General features: G+C 43.5%; 1 protein-coding gene across 3 annotated transcripts in view; it reads right to left on the bottom strand.

The window, feature by feature from the left end:
• Window positions 1-15,053, bottom strand: part of SRSF12 (serine and arginine rich splicing factor 12) — a 29,184-nt gene extending 14,131 nt beyond the window's left edge. The window contains exon 1 of one of the 3 annotated variants that reach the window (XM_015136886.3): window positions 7,881-15,053. In XM_015136886.3, coding sequence (XP_014992372.1) covers window positions 7,881-7,945 — 65 coding nt within the window. In that variant the 5' untranslated portion in view covers window positions 7,946-15,053. 3 annotated transcript variants of the gene reach the window in all.
• Window positions 15,054-18,619: the final 3,566 nt, after the last annotated feature.

Genomic DNA, 18,619 nt, shown 5'->3' with positions numbered 1-18,619 from the left:
CAGCTACTCGGGAGGCTGAGGCAGGAGAAAGGCGTGAACCCGGGAGGCGGAGCTTGCAGTGAGCTGAGATCGCGTCACTGCACTCCAGCCTGGGTGACAGAGCAAGACTCTGTCTCAAAAAAAAAAAAAAATTATTTTCTCAGTATTTGACATACTTGCCATGATTTTCAGTATTTTTTAAAGAAATATTACATCCTTCTGTTACCAATGGAGGGTCTTGACTATGAGTCCTCCAGGTTCTTGGCATTTTTAATGAAGAATTGGACAAAATGCACAAAGCAATGAAAAAATGAAGCAATGAAAGCCAGATATACTGAAATGAAAAGATACTCCACAGAGTGGGAGCAGGCTCAAGCAAGCGGCTCAAGCAAGCGGCTCAAGTGCATCAGTTATAGAACTTTCTAGGGTTTAAATACCCTCTAAGGTTTTCCATTGGTTACTTGGTTACACCCTATGTAAATGAAGACTTGGCCCACCACCAGTCTGGTGGAGGGAGGCGACCAATCAGAGGCTGAAGCAAAGCTACAAAGTTACACATGAAGACTTGGCCTGGGACCAGTCTGATTGGTTGCAGGAGGGGACCAGTCAGAGGTACTTTCCATTTTTTATCTGTAATACAATGCAAAGGGAGTAGCCTCTGATCCTTTTGTTACTTGGGTGTAGAGAGGTGGAGTTCTCCTTTTGATTCCGTTCTAGGAAGTCAGTGTGAATCAGCCTTAGGTTTCCTGCCTCCAGACCCTATTCTCCTGTTTCAGTATCACTAGCAGAGAAATTGGTAGGCTGGAGGGTATGCCTATCTCAGCTTCACTACATGTTCTTCAGAGTGGCCCAACCAACTTACATTTCCAAAAACATGTGTTAGAATTCCCACTGTTGCCCAGGCATGGCGGCTGACACCTGCAATACCAGCAGTTTGGGAGGCCAAGGTGGGAGAACTGCTTGAGCACAGGCGTTCAAGATCAGCCTGAGCAACATAGTGAGACCCCATCTCTACAAAAAAATTTTAAAAAATTAGCTGGGCGTGGTGGCTATAATCCCAGCTACTCAGGAGGCTGAGGAAGAAGGATGACTTGAGCTCAGGAGTTTGAGACTGCAGTGAGCTATGATCATGCCACTGCACTCCAGTCTGGGAGACAGGGTGAGACCTGTTTTGTCTTTTTTTTTTTTTTGGAGATGGAGTCTTGCTTTGTCACCCAGGCTGGAGTGCTGTGGCGCAATCTCGGCTCACTGCAGCCTCAACCTCCCAAGTAGCTGGGATTACAGGCATGTGCCACCACACCCAGTTCATTCTATTATTAGTAGAGATGGGATTTTGTTATGTTGGCTTTTAAAATTCCTCTTGAAAATATGTTGTAGTTTTTGGTGCACAGCGTTCTGCATGTTTTTTGTTAACTGTTTTCCTAAGTATGCCTTTTGATGCTATGGTAAATGCAATTTTTAAATTGTCATTGTTTTCAATTGTTTGCTGTTAATATACAGAAATAAAGGTTTTGTAAATTTACCTTATATCCTCATAACTTACTAAACTTACTAGTTCTAGCAGTTTTTTTGTTCATTCCCTAGTATTTTCTATGTAAACAAATATGTCACCTAAGAATGGTTACTTATATCTTTCCAATTTTTGTATTTTATATCTTTTTCTTGCCTTGTTGCACTGGTTAGGACCTGCAATAAAATGTTGGAGGTTGTAAGAGTGGCATTCTTTTCTTGTTCCTGATTCTACAAGGAAAGCATTGTCTTTCATCATTAAGTATGATGTTAGCCATGTTTTCTATAGATGACATTCATTATGTTAAGAAGTTCTCTTCTATTCCTAGTTTGCTCACACTTTCTGTTTTTTTTGTTTTTGTTTTTGGAGACAGGGTCTCAGATCTCACTCTGTCACCTAGACTGGAGTTCCATTAATACACTATATTTGACATTAAAAAATTATTCCTTTATACACTACAAAAGCAAAGATATTATTTTTCCTAAGCCACATCTTGTTTCACCAGTGAAAAGAAACACAACACACATTTTAAAACTTATGTATTTTGATACTGAGTCTCACTCTGTTGCCCAGGCTGGAGTGCAAGGGCGTGATCTTGGCTCATTGCAACCTCCTCTTCCCCGGTTCAAGAGATTCTCGTGACTCAGCCTGCCTGGGATCCTCAGGTGAACCGCCCACCTCGGCCTCCTAAAAGTCCTGGAATTACAGGCATGAGCCACCTCTCCCAGCCTAAAACTTATTTTTAAAATTTCTTCAGTTCTTGTGTTCAATTTCATTTCTGTCAAATTTTACACTAATTCACAAAGCCTTTTAGTGTCTTCTGCTTTTAATTTTCTAAAAATTGATTTTGTTTTAAAACATTCCTAGTAAATAAAATTTGAAAAATATTTGAAAAAAGAGGAAAATTAAGTCCTACTGTCCAAATGAATTTCTTTCTAGTCTCATTTTCTTTTTGTCTTTCTTTTTTTTTAGAGACAGGGTCTTACTCTGTTGCCCAGGCTGCAGTGCAGTGGTGCAATCATAGCTTGCTCCAACCTTGAACTCCAGTACCTAGGACTACAGGCACACATCACCATGCCCGGCTAACTTTTTTTTTGTAGAGATGAGGTCTTGCTATGTTGCCCAGGCTGGCCTTGAACTCCTGTCCTGAAGGGATCCTCCTGCCTTGGCCTCCCAAAGCACTGGGATTACAAGCATAAGCCACTGAGCCTAGCCCTAGTCTCATTTTCCATATATAGTTTTTCCTTTTTTCATTTTTTAATATAGTTATGCACCACATAACAATGTTTCAGTCAATGATGAACCATATATATCATAGTGGCCCCATAATCTTATAACAAAGCTGTCCTAGACAGGTGTACCTTTTAAAAAATCTCGTACACCATATTTTTAGTGTCTTTTCTATGTTTAGATACATGTAGGTAAATGTCTTACAATTGCCTACAGTATTCAGTATTGTAACATGCTATACAGTTATGTAGCCTAGAAGCAACAGGCCTTACCACATAGCCTAGGTGTGTAGCTGGCTTTACTATGTAGTAGGTTTGGGTTTGTACAACAACAGTATCACCAAATGGATTTGTCAAAACCTGTCTCTGTCCTTAACTGATGCATGACTGTAATTGAAATCATGCTGTGTATATAATTTTACATATGTTTTATTTAACATTTTATCCCAGTGATTTTTTTTTTTTTTTTGAGACACAATTTCACTTTGTCACCCAGGCTGGAGTGCACTGGCCAGTATTGGCTCACTGCAACCTCTGCCTCCCAGGTTCAAGCGATTCTTCTGCCTCAGCCTCCCTAGTAGCCGGGACTACAGGCAACTGCCACCACCCAGCTAATTTTTGTATTTTTAGTAGACACAGGGTTTCACCATATTGGCCAGGCTGGTCTCGAACTCCTGACCTCGTGATCTGCCCACCTTGGCCTCCCAAAGTGCTGGGATTACAGGTGTAAGCCACCACGCCTGGCCCAATTTTTTCTATTATTAGTAGAGATGGCGTTTCACTATGTTAGCCAGGCTCGTCTCGAACTCCTGACCTCAAGTGATCCACGCGCCTCGGCCTCCCAAAGTGCTGGGATTATAGATGTGAGCCACTGTGCCAGGCCCCAAAGATTCTGTTTATAAGCATACTAAATGTTAAAGGCTATTTATTTAATTATTTTTGAGACAGAGTCTCACTCTCACCCCTGGAGTGCAGTAGTGCAATCTTGACTCACTGCAGCCTTGACCACCTGGGCTCAGGCGATCCTCCTATGTCAGCCTCTCAAGTAGTTTGACAACATGTGCGCACTACCACACCTGGCTAATTTTTTAATTTTTTGGTGAGACAGGGTTTTGCCATGTTTCCCTGGCTGGTTTCAAACTCCTGAGCTTAAGTGATCCACCCGCCTCAGCCTCCAAAAGTGCTGGGATTACAGGCATGAGCCACTGTGCCCTACCTTTAAAGCTAATTTAAAACGTGTTTACATGTCACATTGCTAACTTATACTGTATACCACTTTGTACTAAAAAGTTAATGATTACATGTGATGATTCTAACTTCATATCATCACTCACCTGCTATTCGATCTTAGGCAAAATACTTAACCTAAACGTTGGTTTTTCATCTGTAAAATGGGGTTAATAAAGAACATATGGCCAGGCACAGTGGTTCACGCCTGTAATCCCAGCGCTATGGGAGGCCGAGGTGGGCAGATTATCTGACGTCAAGAGTTCGAGACAAGCCTGGCCAACATGATGAAATCCCGTCTCTACTAAAAATACAAAAATTAGCCAGGCATGGTGACACACGTCTATAATCCTGGCTACTCGGGAGGCTAAGGCAGGAGAATTGCTTGAGCCCAGGAGGTGGAGGTTGCAGTGAGCCGAGACTGTGCCACTGCACTCCAGCCTGGCTGACAGAGCAAAACTCTGTCTCAAAACAAAACAAAACAAAACAAAAAAAACACCGTACATTATAGGGTTACTGCGAAAATTTAATATATGTAAGGTTTTTAGTATGGCACCTAGTACACAGTGAGTATTCAACAAATGTTAGAGATTATTTCATTCATGCAATATAATCTTGTAGATTTTGATTGTATGCCAGTGGTAGAGCTAAAAAAAAAAAAAAAGTGAAAAAATGGAAAAGGAAATCTGTAAATCTCAACTATCAGTCTCAATCACTCATTGGTGAATGAAGTACATAGATCAGAGATCAGGTGTCACCTGCAGATGTGTTTTATTTGGCCTACACGACGTTTAAACATTTAAAACAATGTGTATAAACATGAAATTGCCAATATTTTACTGCTTTTATTTTTTATTTTTAGTTTTTGAGACAGAGTCTTACCCAGGCTGGAGTGCAATGGTACGATCTCGGCTCACTGCAACCTCCACCTCCCAGGTTCAAGCGATTCTCCTGCCTCAGCCTCCAGTAGCTGGGATTGTAGGTGTGCACCACCACGCTCAGCGAATTTTTTGTATCTTTAGTAGAGCCTCAGTCTCCCGAGTAGCTGGGATTGCAGGTGTGCACCACCACGCTCAGCGAATTTTTTGTATCTTTAGTAGAGACGGGGTTTTACCATGTTGGCCAGACTGGTCTTGAACCCCTAACCTCGTGATCCATCCACCTCAACCTCCCAAAGTGCTGGGATTACAGTGTGAGCCACCGTGCCCGGCCACAGCTTTTATTTTTTTAAACTTTCTAAAGGTCTCTCTGCCCCAGGCTGGAGTGCAGTGGTGTGATCATAGTTCACTGTAACCTTGACCTCCCAGGCTCAAGTGATCCTCTAACCTCAGCTTTCCCAGTAATTGGGATTACAGGTGTCATACACCAGGCTATATTTTACAGCTTTATTTATTTTTTGAGACAGAGTCTCACTCTGTTGCTCTGGCTGGAGTGCAGTGGCCTGATCTTGGCTCACTGCCAACCTCCACCTCTGGCGTTCAAGCAATTCTCGTGCCTCAGTCTCCTGAGTAGCTGGGATTACAGATGCCAGCCACCATGCCTGGCTAATTTTTGTATTTTAGTAGAGACGAGGTTTCACCAGGTAGGCCAGGCTGGTCTCGAACCCCTGGCTTCAAGTGATTCGCCCACCTCAGTCTCCTAAAGTGCTGGGATTACAGGTGTGAGCCATCGCGCCCAGCCTTATATTTTACAGCTTTCAAATCTACAAATGGGATTTTCTTTCTTTCTTTTTTTTTTTTGAGACGGAGTCCTCACTCTGTCTCCCAGGCTGGAGTGCAGCAGCACAATCTCGGCTCACTGCAAGCTCCACCTCCCCGGTTCACACTTCTCCTGCCTCAGCCTTCCAAGCAGCTGGTAATACAGGCGCCCGCCACCACGCCTGGCTAATGTTTTGTATTTTTAATACAGACAGGGTTTCACCGTGCTAACCAGGATGGTTTCCGTCTCCTGACCTCATGATCCCCCCGCCTCAGCCTCCCAAAGTGCTGGGATTACAGGCGTGAGCCACCGCACGCGGCCACGAATGGGATTTTCATATGATTCAACTTAATGCTAACATCTAAAGACTGAGTTTACACATACAAAATCCAGATTTCTGATTTCTCTTTAAAACTAGGAAGATACGTTAACAGTAAGTCCAGATGTCTACATGGCAGCTGTCAGCTGGAGCCCAGAGGCAGATGCTGCTCCTTTTAGATGGCATATTTCCTTTTCTATTTGCTATTCTATTTCTATTTGATAGTCCACACCATCCTACTGTGCCTTATAACCTGGCAGCCTCACTCGTTTATATTACCCTGGCTGGCCCCTGTGAACCATTAGAATTGGAAACCTTTGATTTTTCTACAGACACCCTGAAAAGGCTTGATGCTTATTCCGTTTTCAAGTTGTCTGTTCAACTGCGAAGTTTTTAAATTCTGCCCAAATCATGAATTTTGTTCGTGTTTTCTATGTAATATATTGATAAACAGGCTGAGAGAAGAAATGTAAACAAGGCACCTTTGAGATGTTAACTAAGATATATTAATCACAGCATATAGTTGTGATACGTGTACTTGGGGTGATCAAATAAAAAATACTTGGCCGGGCACGGTGGCTCACGCCTGTAATCTCAGCGCTTTGGGAGGCCGAGCTGTGCGGATCACTTGAGGTCAGGAGTTGGAGACCAGACTGGCCAACATGACGGAACCTCGTCACTACTAAAAATACAAAAATTAGCCGTGTGTGGTGGCATATGCCTGTAATCCCATCTACTTGGGAGGCTGAGGCAGGAGAATCGCTTGAACCCAGGAGGCAGAGGTTGCAGCGAACCAAGATCGGGCCATTGCACTCCAGCCTGGGGGACAAGAGCGAGACTTCGTCTAAAATAAAATAAAATAAAATAAAATAAAATAAATAACTAAAAAATAAAAAATACGTAACATTTATTTACTTCTCAAAGGTAAATTATAATACTTATCGCAGATGAGTATGGAGTCAAGAGCTCCATATATCTGTACCTGTCTAATCAGTCCCAGGTAAATCACTACAACGCTTAGCTTCCGCTCTCCCTTATATACAATAAAACAGTACTGCATAGGTATAAAGGTTGGGGGAAGTAAATGAAGTAAGCCCAGTGAAATGAAAATGTCTATTAACACAGTTCCCTCTCCCCTGCCCCCAATTTCTCCAGCTCCATTAAGGAAGGAAGTGCTATATGAAGAAGTCATTCCTTAATATGTGTTCAGACACTCTGTAGACAGAATTCTCAAAAGAGGGGTAGGGCATCAGGATCAACCAGGTGAGTCTACCCTCAAGCCATTAAAAAGGGTGTTAATACTAGACTCAGAACTTTAAAAGAAAAACGCACCGATCTCATTCATTGAAGTTATTTTTTGTGTGCAGAATAAAATTGTGTGAATAAAATGCAAGCAGCACCGTAAGTAGACCACAACCGGGGGAAAGAAACTGTAAGGCCCGAGTACGCATTATGGTACAGTACGTTCTCACCAGCTCCAATTCCTCTTCATCTAGGAGGGTTGGAAGCGCGGTTTTATCAGGGCACGGCGACAAAGGGGCTGAAACGCGGGCACTCGCTGGAGCGCAAACCCTCCCGACTCGAGGCGGGGAGAGATCTGGGCTCCGGAGAGGAGCGCCCCGTGCCCCACGGCCCGCCGGCTGCGGCGCTGAGGCGCGGAAAGCGGCGCGGGCCCGGCAAGCGATGTGCGCGGCGCCGGGGCTGAAAGCTGGCCGAGAGGGCGGAGGCGCGAGTCCCGCCCAGGCCGCGGAATAGTCCGCGGGCTCACACCTCCCCCGGGGAGGCGCCTCCGCCGGCAGCGCAGCCTAGGCCCGCGGGGAGGCTCCGCGCAGCCCCGCCGGGCCTCGGCCGGGCTCCGCGGCGCGGCCGTTACCTCGCCCCTCCTCCGAGCCCCCAACCTGCAGCCGCGGCCGTTCACCTGGTGGCATCCGCGACGTTCCTGATGAACAGGGAGGTGTTGGGGGGCCTCGTGTAGCGAGACATGACCGCTTCCTCTGTTCCCTCCGGGTGTGCCAGCGGCCGCTAGTCTCGCTCAGTCTCCCGCTACCGCCGCTGCCGCCACAGGAGCTCCGCCGGCCCCCGGCGCGACCCCCACCCCTCGGCCTCAGCCCCGCCAGCGCGCAGCCGCAGAGGCCGGCGCAGGGGGGGCGCAGCGCGGCGCCAGCCTGGACGCACGGGCCGGGGGCGGGGGCGGGGCCGGCGCGGCCCGGGGACCGCGGGAATCCCGAAGACAGGAGCGTGGCCGTTCCGAGGCCCTGTGGGATCCAGGTATGGAGGGTCCTGGAGTGCGACGGGATTTGGGGAGGGGGCGGCGGGGGCTAGTGTATGTCAGGAGGGCGGAAGCCAGAGGGGGCTTGGGGCCGCGGCGGGGACGTCGGGGGTTAGAGGACCCAGAGGTGGTGGCGGGGCTGCGGCTGGGCGGAGGTGGGGGCGGTAAGAGCCGCGTTCAACCGCGCCCCCGCCCAACCCCCTGGGCTCTCAGCGCATCGTCCTCAGCCCAGGACCTTGGCAGTTGGTAGGCCTCCTGCCCCTTTGGTCTTGAGCTTTCAGCTTTCCAACTGTGAGGTCTCGGTTTTGTTCGGATTTGTTTTTTAATAGAGACGGGGTCTCGCTGTGTTGCCTAGGTGGTCTCGAACTCCTGGGCTCAAGCCTCTCGTGCCTTGGCCTCCCAAAGTGCTGGGATTACAGGTGTGAGCCACCGCGCCTGGACTGTTGGATTTTTAAGTATTACATGATTCTTCATCCTTTATTCACTTGGGACATAACACTCAGCTGTGAGTACATTCATTCAAATGTTTATTGAGCGTCTACTATGTACCAGGCACTTAGCGTGGGATATAGCAATGAACAAACAGGCCAAGCCCCGCCCTCAGAGCTTACTTTCTAGAGAGGGGGACAAACGAATGTACAAATGAATACATGATGTAGGAGACAGCAGTTAAAATGCGGGGACAATTAAGCAAAATTTAAATTACCCTCTCCCCATTCCCCCAAAATGTTGTAGCCCATTCCCTTCTAGTTAGACTCTTGTGTTCGCTTTGCTCCTGTGGCCTGCAGGCACAGCCTGTTACTCAGCGCTGGCACTGTAACCAGGCAACTCCTGAGTGTGAAGAGTACCCCTTTTCGCTCTCTGAAGTGGTAGGCTTTGAAGAATACATGTCACGGTCACCCTTCTAGCTCACAGCCCTCCCAGAGGCTGTGGAGGTTCCTCAGTCTGCAGCTGTACTGGAACGGTGGCTATTCTTTCATTCAGAAGGGATTGCTTTGGCACTGCAGGCACAGGGCTAGACTGGCATCGTGCCTATTCCCCTGGAGCTTAGAATTTGGTAAGGAGGCAGAATCTAACAGTCACACTGGTAAAGATACAGACTATGATACAGGGCTATGAAAAGAACTATATGCTGCTGAGAGCGGGCATTGTGGGATGATGAGCAAGGCTAGAGGGTCACTTCTGTTCCCTGAGCAAGTCTTGAAGAGATGGGTCAAGAATGGAGAAGAGTAATTAGTGCAGTGGAACAGCACGTGCAAAGGCTTTGAGGCAATATAGTAAACGAGGCAAAACAGAAGCATGAAGCTGGAGAAGAGTTGGAAAATGAGGCTGGAGAGCAGGCTGGGTTCATAATACAAAAGCTTAGAATGCTCACTATGTATTAGTTTGCTAGGGCTGCCGTAACAAAGCACCACAAATTTGGTGGCCTGAAACCACAGAAATTTATTCTCTTGTACTTCAGGGGCCAGAAGTCTGAAATCCAGATGTCTGCAGGGCCATAGTCTCTCTGAAGGCACTCGAGGGGAATCCTCTGTTTCTTCTAGTCCCTGGTGGCCACACGCATTTTTTGGCTGTGGATACATAGATCCAGTCTCCACCTCTGTCTTCACATGGCCTCCTCTCTCTCTCTCTTTCTCTGTCTCTATTTTAGATGGAGTCTATGTTGCCTAGGCTGATTTCAAACTCTTAGACTCAAGTGATCCTCCTGCCTTGGCCTCCCAAAGTTGAGATTACAGGTGTGAGCCACTGTATTAATCCGTTTTCACACTGCTGATAAAGACGCACCTCAGACTGGGGAGCCCTCACAATCATGGCATAGGGCAAAAGGCACATCTTACATGGCGGCAGACAAGAGAGAATGAGAGTCAAGTGAAAGGGGTTTGCCTTATAAAACCATCAGATCTCATGACACTTACTCACTACTGGGAGAACAGTATGGGGAACTGCCCCCACAATTCAGTTATCTCCCTCTAGGTCCCTCCCACAACACGTGGGAATTATGGGAGCTACAATTCAAGATGAAATTTGGGTGGGGACAGAGCCAAATAATACTAGCCATCTATCCTATGCTGTTCTATCTCTTATAAGGACATTTGTCATTGGATTTAGGGTCCACTTGGTTAATTCAGAATGATCTTATCTTGAAATCCTCACTTACACCTGCAAAGATTCTTTTTCCAGATAAGGATACATACCTGGTGATAGGATTTGGACATGTATTTTTGGGGGCCACCATTCAACCCACTACATTGACTTTGCAAATAAAAGAAACTTGACCAAAGAAAAGAAACTTGACCTGGCGGGTAGTCACAATTACTCATCCCTGACATATTGTTAAGTGGAGAAAAATCAATTCATGAGACATATGAACGATTAACCTATTTAGTTAAAAATATATTGGCCAGGCATGGTGACTCATGCCTGTATCCTGGTGCTGTGGGAGGCCAAGTTGGGAAGATCGATCGAAGCTAGAAGTTCGTGACTAGCTGGGCAACATAAGAGAGTCTCCCCATCTCTATAGAAAATTAAAAAAAAAAAAAATTTAGCCAACCATGGTGGCACATGCCTGTAATCCTAGCTGCTCAGGTGGCTGAGGCAGGATGATTGCTTGAGCCCAGGAGTTGGAGGCTGCAGTGAGCTATGTTTGTGCCAGTGCACTGCATTCCAGCCTGAGTGACAGAGCAAGACCCTGTCTCTAAATAAATAAATAAATTTATCTGTGTGTTCATGTATAAATAGAATTTTTCCAGGTATAGGTATTATACTCGGATGCTTGCTTTCTTACCTTTTAGTACTGTCAGATTTTTTTTAAATGCTTTTTATAAATATAGAAAAAAACCACAAAGCTCTTTACAGTTTGAAAAAAGCTTTTGTAGGAGTATCCAAAAATACTTAGCATGCATGTATGGATGGGGGGTGTTTTTTCTGTTCCCTTTTGATAGAAGTACCTGAGGAAAGGGTCTTCAACTGTGTAAGGAGTTTCTCTTAGCAACTTGAACTTAAAAAGTAGCTGGAATTGATATAAAATAAGTTGTGGAACCATAATTATTTATATTACATAAAAACGTATGTTCTTTTTTCCAGATATGATTTGAAACAGCTAGTGTAAAGCGCAAGAAAGCTGTTTTCTGGTTGGAAGGCCTAAGGAGAGAACACTGTCGGGCATGGCCAACTAAGGAATGTTACAGTCAGCTTGGCCAGTGTCTTGCCCTGGTCCTTAAACCAGTTGAGATGAGTAACTGATGAAGCTGTATTTTGTCTTCCCTTTGGTAGGTTAGGGTACTTGAAGAGGTAGGGGAAAGGCTTAGGTCAAGAGTAAACACCCTGCCTGTCCCTGGACTCACAAACATATTCATATTTACCCCATGTCCTAAAACTTAGGTGTCATTTAACAAAAGTATTGCTTTATTGAATCATTGCTTTAAGGCACCAAATGGTACCCTCCAGGCGTAGGACAGTTAATGTTTTTCCTAAATTGCCAGAGGATTCCCAAGGAGTATACCACTGGCAAATCTGACAACTGTTCCTATGACAAAAGCCTCCTTTTTATATGAGAGTTTCACATATTGTTCTTCGAAGTAACTGTTACTTCCATTACTTTTTATTTAATACATTAAAAAAATTATGATCAATTTAATGCTTCTTAATTTTTCTTCTAAGAGAGACTTTGATTTGAAAATATTTTAGGAAAATCTGTGTCATTTCTCATTTAGATATCATAATCTGACTTTTCAAAAGTAAATACATTTTAAACTTTTTCATTGAAATCACAGTTTCATAAAGAGTATTGCAAGAAAAATTCAGAATCTTTTTTCAGTTTTACAAGTCTTTAAAATTAGTAGTCTGTGTTGTATTTAAAATAGAGTCATATATGAATTTATTTATAATGTTTGGGTGTTTACTCCTGAATCCTGTCTGTGGGGAAATTGCTGATATGACAATAACTTACTGTCATTTAGAATCTAAACACTTAGGACTTTCCTCTTATCTCTCTCTACGTGCACACAGTCTGAGCTGGCTCTTACATTCTTTTTGTCTCTTAGAAGCATCTATTCTAAATGGTACAGGAGAAGCACAAAGCTCTCAATATCATCAGTAGATTTGTGGGAGAAGAGTTTGAATGTAGAAAATTACTGTTTCTGGATTATTAGTAAAGTTCACAATTCAAGGCTGTCGCTATTTCTTTCTAATTACCATGGATAAGCAAGAAGTTGAGGCAGGTTTACAAGGTTGAGCAATACATACGATATTTGTTAATCTAAAGCAATCTGATAGAGTATGTGGTTGAATAAGCTTTTCTTCCATTTCTTAAATGGCTCAGAATGGGCTAATTATCAGGTCTAATCAAGGAGTCAAATAGTAAAAGACTGATTAATATTTTAACAAGATTAAACAATAAATCTGATTAATATCTTAATCAGATTAACTAGTTTTGTTTATTACTGTCATAGTGGATAACTAGAACTAATTGAAAATTAAATTGTATTTAGGTAGGTATTATTGTCTTGAAATTTGTGTGATTAAAAAGTACAATGAAGAAACAGTGTCAGGATTAATGAAGTCAACAGAGAATATCATTTTATGTTGTGAACTCACTCTCCAACAGATGGTGCTAGCTTTCCTCTAGTGAGAGCTGCCATAGCCTATCCTTTCTTAAAACAAACCATGACAAGATGAAGAGTGATGTGGGGATTTGTATAGAACACATTGTAAATATTTTTCTATTATCTATGTACTTTGGTTTATAAGACATCATCATTCCACACAATCAGTTGGAGAATCTATGATTGTATCCTCTTACGAATTTGATTTCTTCTGCTATAGCCATAAGAAATCATGTTTTTAAAAAGGTCATTTATAGGATAATAATGTAACTAGGAGGGATCAAGCTAACTTTTTCAGAAAAATCAACTTAGAAGAAGGCCTGTCACTTTTCCTGTATATTCCCTAAAATGATATTGGGTATTGAAAATGCTGGGGGGGTGTTTTTTCCTAATTAATTTGCCATATGTTTAGTCTTGATCTATTGTATGTGAAGTATGGTGCTAGGAACTGGGGATGAAAATAGAAGTTATGCTCTCTAATTCTCAAGGACCTAGTCCATTGTTTCCCAGACTTAAGTTGTTTTCATCCATCCTTTGAGATTTTTGCCATAATGATGTACTTCTTTACCGTAATATGTTTACTTTAAATTAGCTCACTTTTATTTAAAAAGAAAGCTGTATCACCAATACTAATTTTAAAAGTTTTATAGACAGAAGGAGAGCCAGGCACAGTTGCTCATGCCTGTAATCCCAGTGCTTTGGGAGGCTGAGACAGGAGGATTGCATAAGGGCAGGAGTTTGAGACTAGTCTGGGCAACATATGAAACCTCATCTCTAATAAAAATAAAAACAAATTAGCTGGGCATGGTGGTGTGTGCCTGTAGTCCCAGCTACTCAGGAGGCTGGAGCACAAGAATCTCATGAACCCAGGAGGTGGAGGTTGCAGTGAGCCGAGATCATGCCACTGCACTCCAGCCTAGGCAACAGAGCGAGACTGTCTCCAAAAAAAAAAAAAAAAAAAAAAAAAAGTTTTTTAGACAGAAGGAGAGCTGGGCACAGTGGCTCACACCTGTAATCCCAGTGCTTTGGGAGGCTGAGGCAGGATGATTGCTTGAGGCCAGGAGTTCAAGACTAGTCTGGGCAAGCATATGATAACTCATCTCTAGTAAAAATAAAAACAAATTAGTTGGGCATGGTGGAGCATGCCTGGAGTCCCAGCTACTCTGGAGGCTGAGGTGGGAGGATCACTTGAGCCCAGGAGGTTGAGACTGCAGTGAGCTGTGTTCGTGCCACCGCACTCTAGCCTGAGCAATAGAGCAAGATCCTGTCTCAAAATAATAATAATAATAATAATAATAAAACAGAAACCAAACAAAATCATGTTGGAAATTGCAGTCGATTACTTTTGTCTACACAGGCTCCAAGCCTGCTCTCTCTTAGAAAAGGAAAATTAATGACTCAATATAGAGATGTTGAAGACATACTGGCACAAAACTAAAACTTTCTCCCTAATGTAAATATGAAAAGGGCCTAGTCTGGGCCAGGCGCAGTGGCTCATGCCTGTAATCTCAGCACTTCGGGAGGCTGAGGTGGGCGGATCACCTGAGGTTAGGAGTTCGAGACCAGCCTGACCGATATGGAGAAACCCTGTCTCTACTAAAAATACAGTATTAGCCAGGTGTGGTGGCGCATGCCTGTAATCCCAGCTACTCAGGAGGCTGAGGCAGGAGATGCTTTTGAACCTGGGAGGCGGAGGTTGCAGTGAGCCAAGATCGCACCATTGCACTCCAGCCTGGGTGTGCCAAGAGCAAAACTCCGTCTCAAAAAAAAAAGAAAAGGGCCTAGTGTGGGCAACATACGAAACGTCATCTCTAATAAAAATAAAAACAAATTAGCTGGTGGTGTGTGCCTGTAGTTTTAACTCTCACAATATGCAATTCCACATTTAATGTCTCATCAGTGTAACATATAAAACTAAATAGTACCACCACTGGTGAGTATCTTTAATTTTTGAGAGACATTCTTGCTAGAGATAGACATGTATGTAAATAAGTCATTAATATATGGTTTCATTAGTGTCACATAAAGGTATTTCAGAGTAGTATGGAGGATATAATGGAAACAGATTAGTTCTCTGTGGGGCGGGGAGTACTAGAAGTTATTTTCGAGGAAATCAATGTTTGAGCTATTTATTAAATTAAATTCACCCAGGAATAGAAAAAGCAAGTGAACTTGATGGGCAAAGGGATATTTGTGGTGAGAGTAGTGTAGTGTTGCTGAACTAGGGGAGAAGAAAGGAAGAATGCTAAAGAGATTGGAATGGAGATTTAGAGTGAAAGTTTTTGTTGTTGTTGTTGTTTTTCAGTCCAGGGTCTTGCTTTGTTGCCCAGTCTGGAGCGCAGTGGTGTAGTCATGGCTCACTGCAGCCCCAACCTCCTGGGCTCAAGCAATCCTCCCACTTCAGCTTCCCAAGTTGCTGGTACTACAAGTATGTACCACCATGCCCTGCTAATTTTTAACTTTTTGTAGAGGTAGGTCTTGCTATGTTTCCAGGCTGGTCTCAAACTCCTGGCCTCAAGTGATCCTCCTGCCTCAGCCTTCCAAAATGCTGGGGTTACAGGTATGAGTCACTGTACCTGGCCCCATCAAGATTTTTTAAGCAAGAGGTTAAGATCAGATTTGTGTTTAATAAGGATATTCTGACAAAAATGTGGAGGATGAATTGGAACAGTAGAGACTGGTACAAGCAGATCAGTTAAAGGGGTCTTGCGTGTGATATATTTTCTCTTTTAAAAAGTATTTCTCAGCCGGGTGCAGTGGCTCATGCCTGTAATCTCAGAACTTTGGGAGGCTGAGGCGGGTGGATCACCTGAGGTCGAGAGTTCAAGACCAGCCTGATCAAAATGGTGAAACCCCGTCTCTCCTAAAAATACAAAAAATTAACCAGGCGTGGTGGCGGGTGCCTGTAATCCCAGCTACTCGGGAGGCTGAGGCAGGAGAATCCCTTGAACCTAGGAGATGGACGTTGTAGTAAGCCAAGGTCACACCATTGCACTCTAACCTGGGCAGCAAGAGCAAAACTCTGTCTCAAAATATATATATATATTTCTCAACTGGGCATGGTGGCTCATGCCTGTATTCCCAGCATGTTGGGAGGCCCGGAAGGGAGGATCACTTGAGGTCAGGAGTTTGAGACCAGACTGGCCAACATGGCAAAACCCCATCTCTAGTAAAAATACAAAAAGTAGTTGGGCGTTGGGGTAGGTGCCTGTAGCCCCAGCTACTTGAGAGGCTGAGACAGGAGAATCACTTGAACCTGGGAGGTGGAGGTTGCAGTGAGCTGAGATCACGCCACTGCAATCCAGCCTGGGCGACAGAGTAAGACTCTGTCTCAAAAAAAAAAAAAACAAAAAAAAGTAAAGTATTTCTTGGCTGGGGCATGGTGTCTCATGCCTATAGTATCAGCACTTTGGGAGGCCAAGGCAGGAGGATGGCTTGAAAATTGGAGACCAACCTGGGCAACAAAGTGAGTCCCCGTCTCTACAAAAAATTAAAAAGTTAGCCAGGTGTGGTGACACGCATCTGTAGTCCCAACTACTGGGGAGGCGGAGGTGGGAGGATCACTTGAGCTTGTGAAGTTAAGACTGCAGTGAGCCATGGTTGTGCCACGGCATTCTAGGCTGAGGGACATAGAAAGACCGGTCTTAAAAAAAAAAAAGGTCGGGCGTGGTGGCTCATGCCTGTAATCCTAGCACTTTGGGAGACCGAGGCGGGTGGATCACGAGGTCAGGAGTTCAAGACCAGCCAAGATGGTGAAACCCCATCTCTACTAAAGATACAAAAATTAGCTGGGGATGGTGCCAGGTGCCTGTAATCCCAGCTACTCCGGTGGCTGAGGCAGAGAATTGCTTGAACTTGGGAAGTGGAGGTTGCAGTGAGCCAAGATCGCGCCACTGCCCTCCAGCCTGGGTGACAGAACGAGACTCCATCTTAAAAAAAAAAAAAAAAAAAAAAAAAAGTAGTTCTTAGCGTTGTCCACTGAAAAGGCTTAGAAACAATGACCAGCCCAGTATCATCTGGCACCCCTTAGGGCCCAGACCATAATCCCTAAATATAATTTCGTCTTAAAATAGACAATGACTTTTTGAAAGTGTGGCTGATTCCATGTTTGAGGGAAAAATGTATAGGATGAGCCTAAAATACCTTGTTGTATCAGAAAAAAGTTATCAAAAGCTTTTGGGGTCATGTGAAAAGGATTCCAAAGACCATCCTGGCTAGAGATAAGACAATTTGAGTAGCAATAAGAACAATAACTGCAATGAATTAAAACATATCAAATATTTTTAAGTGCACAAGTTCATAATTATACTAAAAAACAACCTTAATTGGTCACCTTTGGATCCTAACTTTCCTGTATAAATTTATTCCTCAGGGTAACCCAAATGGTTGATGAATGAAGTTTTGTTTTGCTTTGTTTTTCTAAAAGTATTGCAGACAATAAAATAAGAGATAATAGAATTATAATGTCACAATTTTGCAACCCCTAATGAAGTAATGGGTCCAGACAATGGCCATAAATGACTTCTAAATTAATACAAAGAAAAACATCCAGACATTTTATGCTCTTCTGAAGGAAGTTCACATCAGTACCTGTGAAATCCTCTTTTTTTCTTTTTTTTTTGAGACAGAGTCACTCTCTTGCCCAGGCTGGAGTGCAGTGGTGTGATCTCAGCTCACTGCAACCACTGCCTCCGGGTTCAAGCAATTCTCCTGCCTCAGCCTCCCAAGTAGCTTGGATTACAGGCATGTGCCACCAAGCCTGGATAATTTTGTATTTTTGGTAGAGATGGAGTTTTACCGTGCTGCCCAGGCTGGTCTTGAACTCATGACCTCAGGCGATCCACCCGTCTCAGCCTCCCAAAGTGCTGGGATTACAAGCCTGAGCCACTGCACCTAGCTGAAATGCTCTTCCAAAAACACTGAGTTATTATTTTATTATTTTATTGCAGACTTAATTTTTAAAATAAATATTTAGACCAGACTACAGCAATGTAAAAATTTCACAGCTGCATACTGTTTCCTTATTCCCCCTCTTTTCTTTTCTCTTTCCTTCAGACACATTCATTGTTCATTTCCTTTGATAGTTTCTCTATTACTCTAAAATTAATTTATGTGGTATAGGTCTCTTCTAATGGTAAATATAAACCATTGGACATTCCAGTTTTAAAACTGATTTTAGGCCTTTTATTCACACTTTCAATATAATTTTGGTTCACTACCATTCAACAGCACACACTGTTGTACAATTAATTTTGTCTTGTACTAACCCTTGGTATTTAGTGCTATGGTCAAATCTGGCATTTCAAGATTATTATTATTATTATTTTTTTAATTTTTGCATTTGTTGTAGAGACAAGGTCTCACTATATTTCCTGTATTTCCCAGGCTGGTCTTAAACTCCTAAGCTCAAGCCATTCTCCAACTTGCATTTGTTGTAGAGACAAGGTCTCACTATATTTCCTGTATTTCCCAGGCTGGTCTTAAACTCCTAAGCTCAAGCCTTGGCCTCCCTAAGTGTTGGGATTACAGGCGTGAGACACTGCACCCAGCATCAAACTTTCAAAGCAACATGATAGATCCATATTATATGTCTTCATGGTTGCAGACCTCTGCATGATCAAGTGTTTCTGGAGAAAGAAATTGGACCGCTTGCCAACACCACCACTCGGGTACAATTATAAGCTAATTTTAGACAAGAAAAGAAATGAGAGCATTAGTTGCTGCCACTTGGTATGAATTAGACAATGAAGAAAGTATTTACTTCTCTGAAATGATAATAAAAAT

The sequence above is a fragment of the Macaca mulatta genome, chromosome 4 (genome assembly GCF_049350105.2).
Source record: "Macaca mulatta isolate MMU2019108-1 chromosome 4, T2T-MMU8v2.0, whole genome shotgun sequence".
NCBI lineage: Eukaryota > Metazoa > Chordata > Mammalia > Primates > Cercopithecidae > Macaca > Macaca mulatta.
This window is presented reverse-complemented; position numbering and strand designations above follow the sequence as displayed.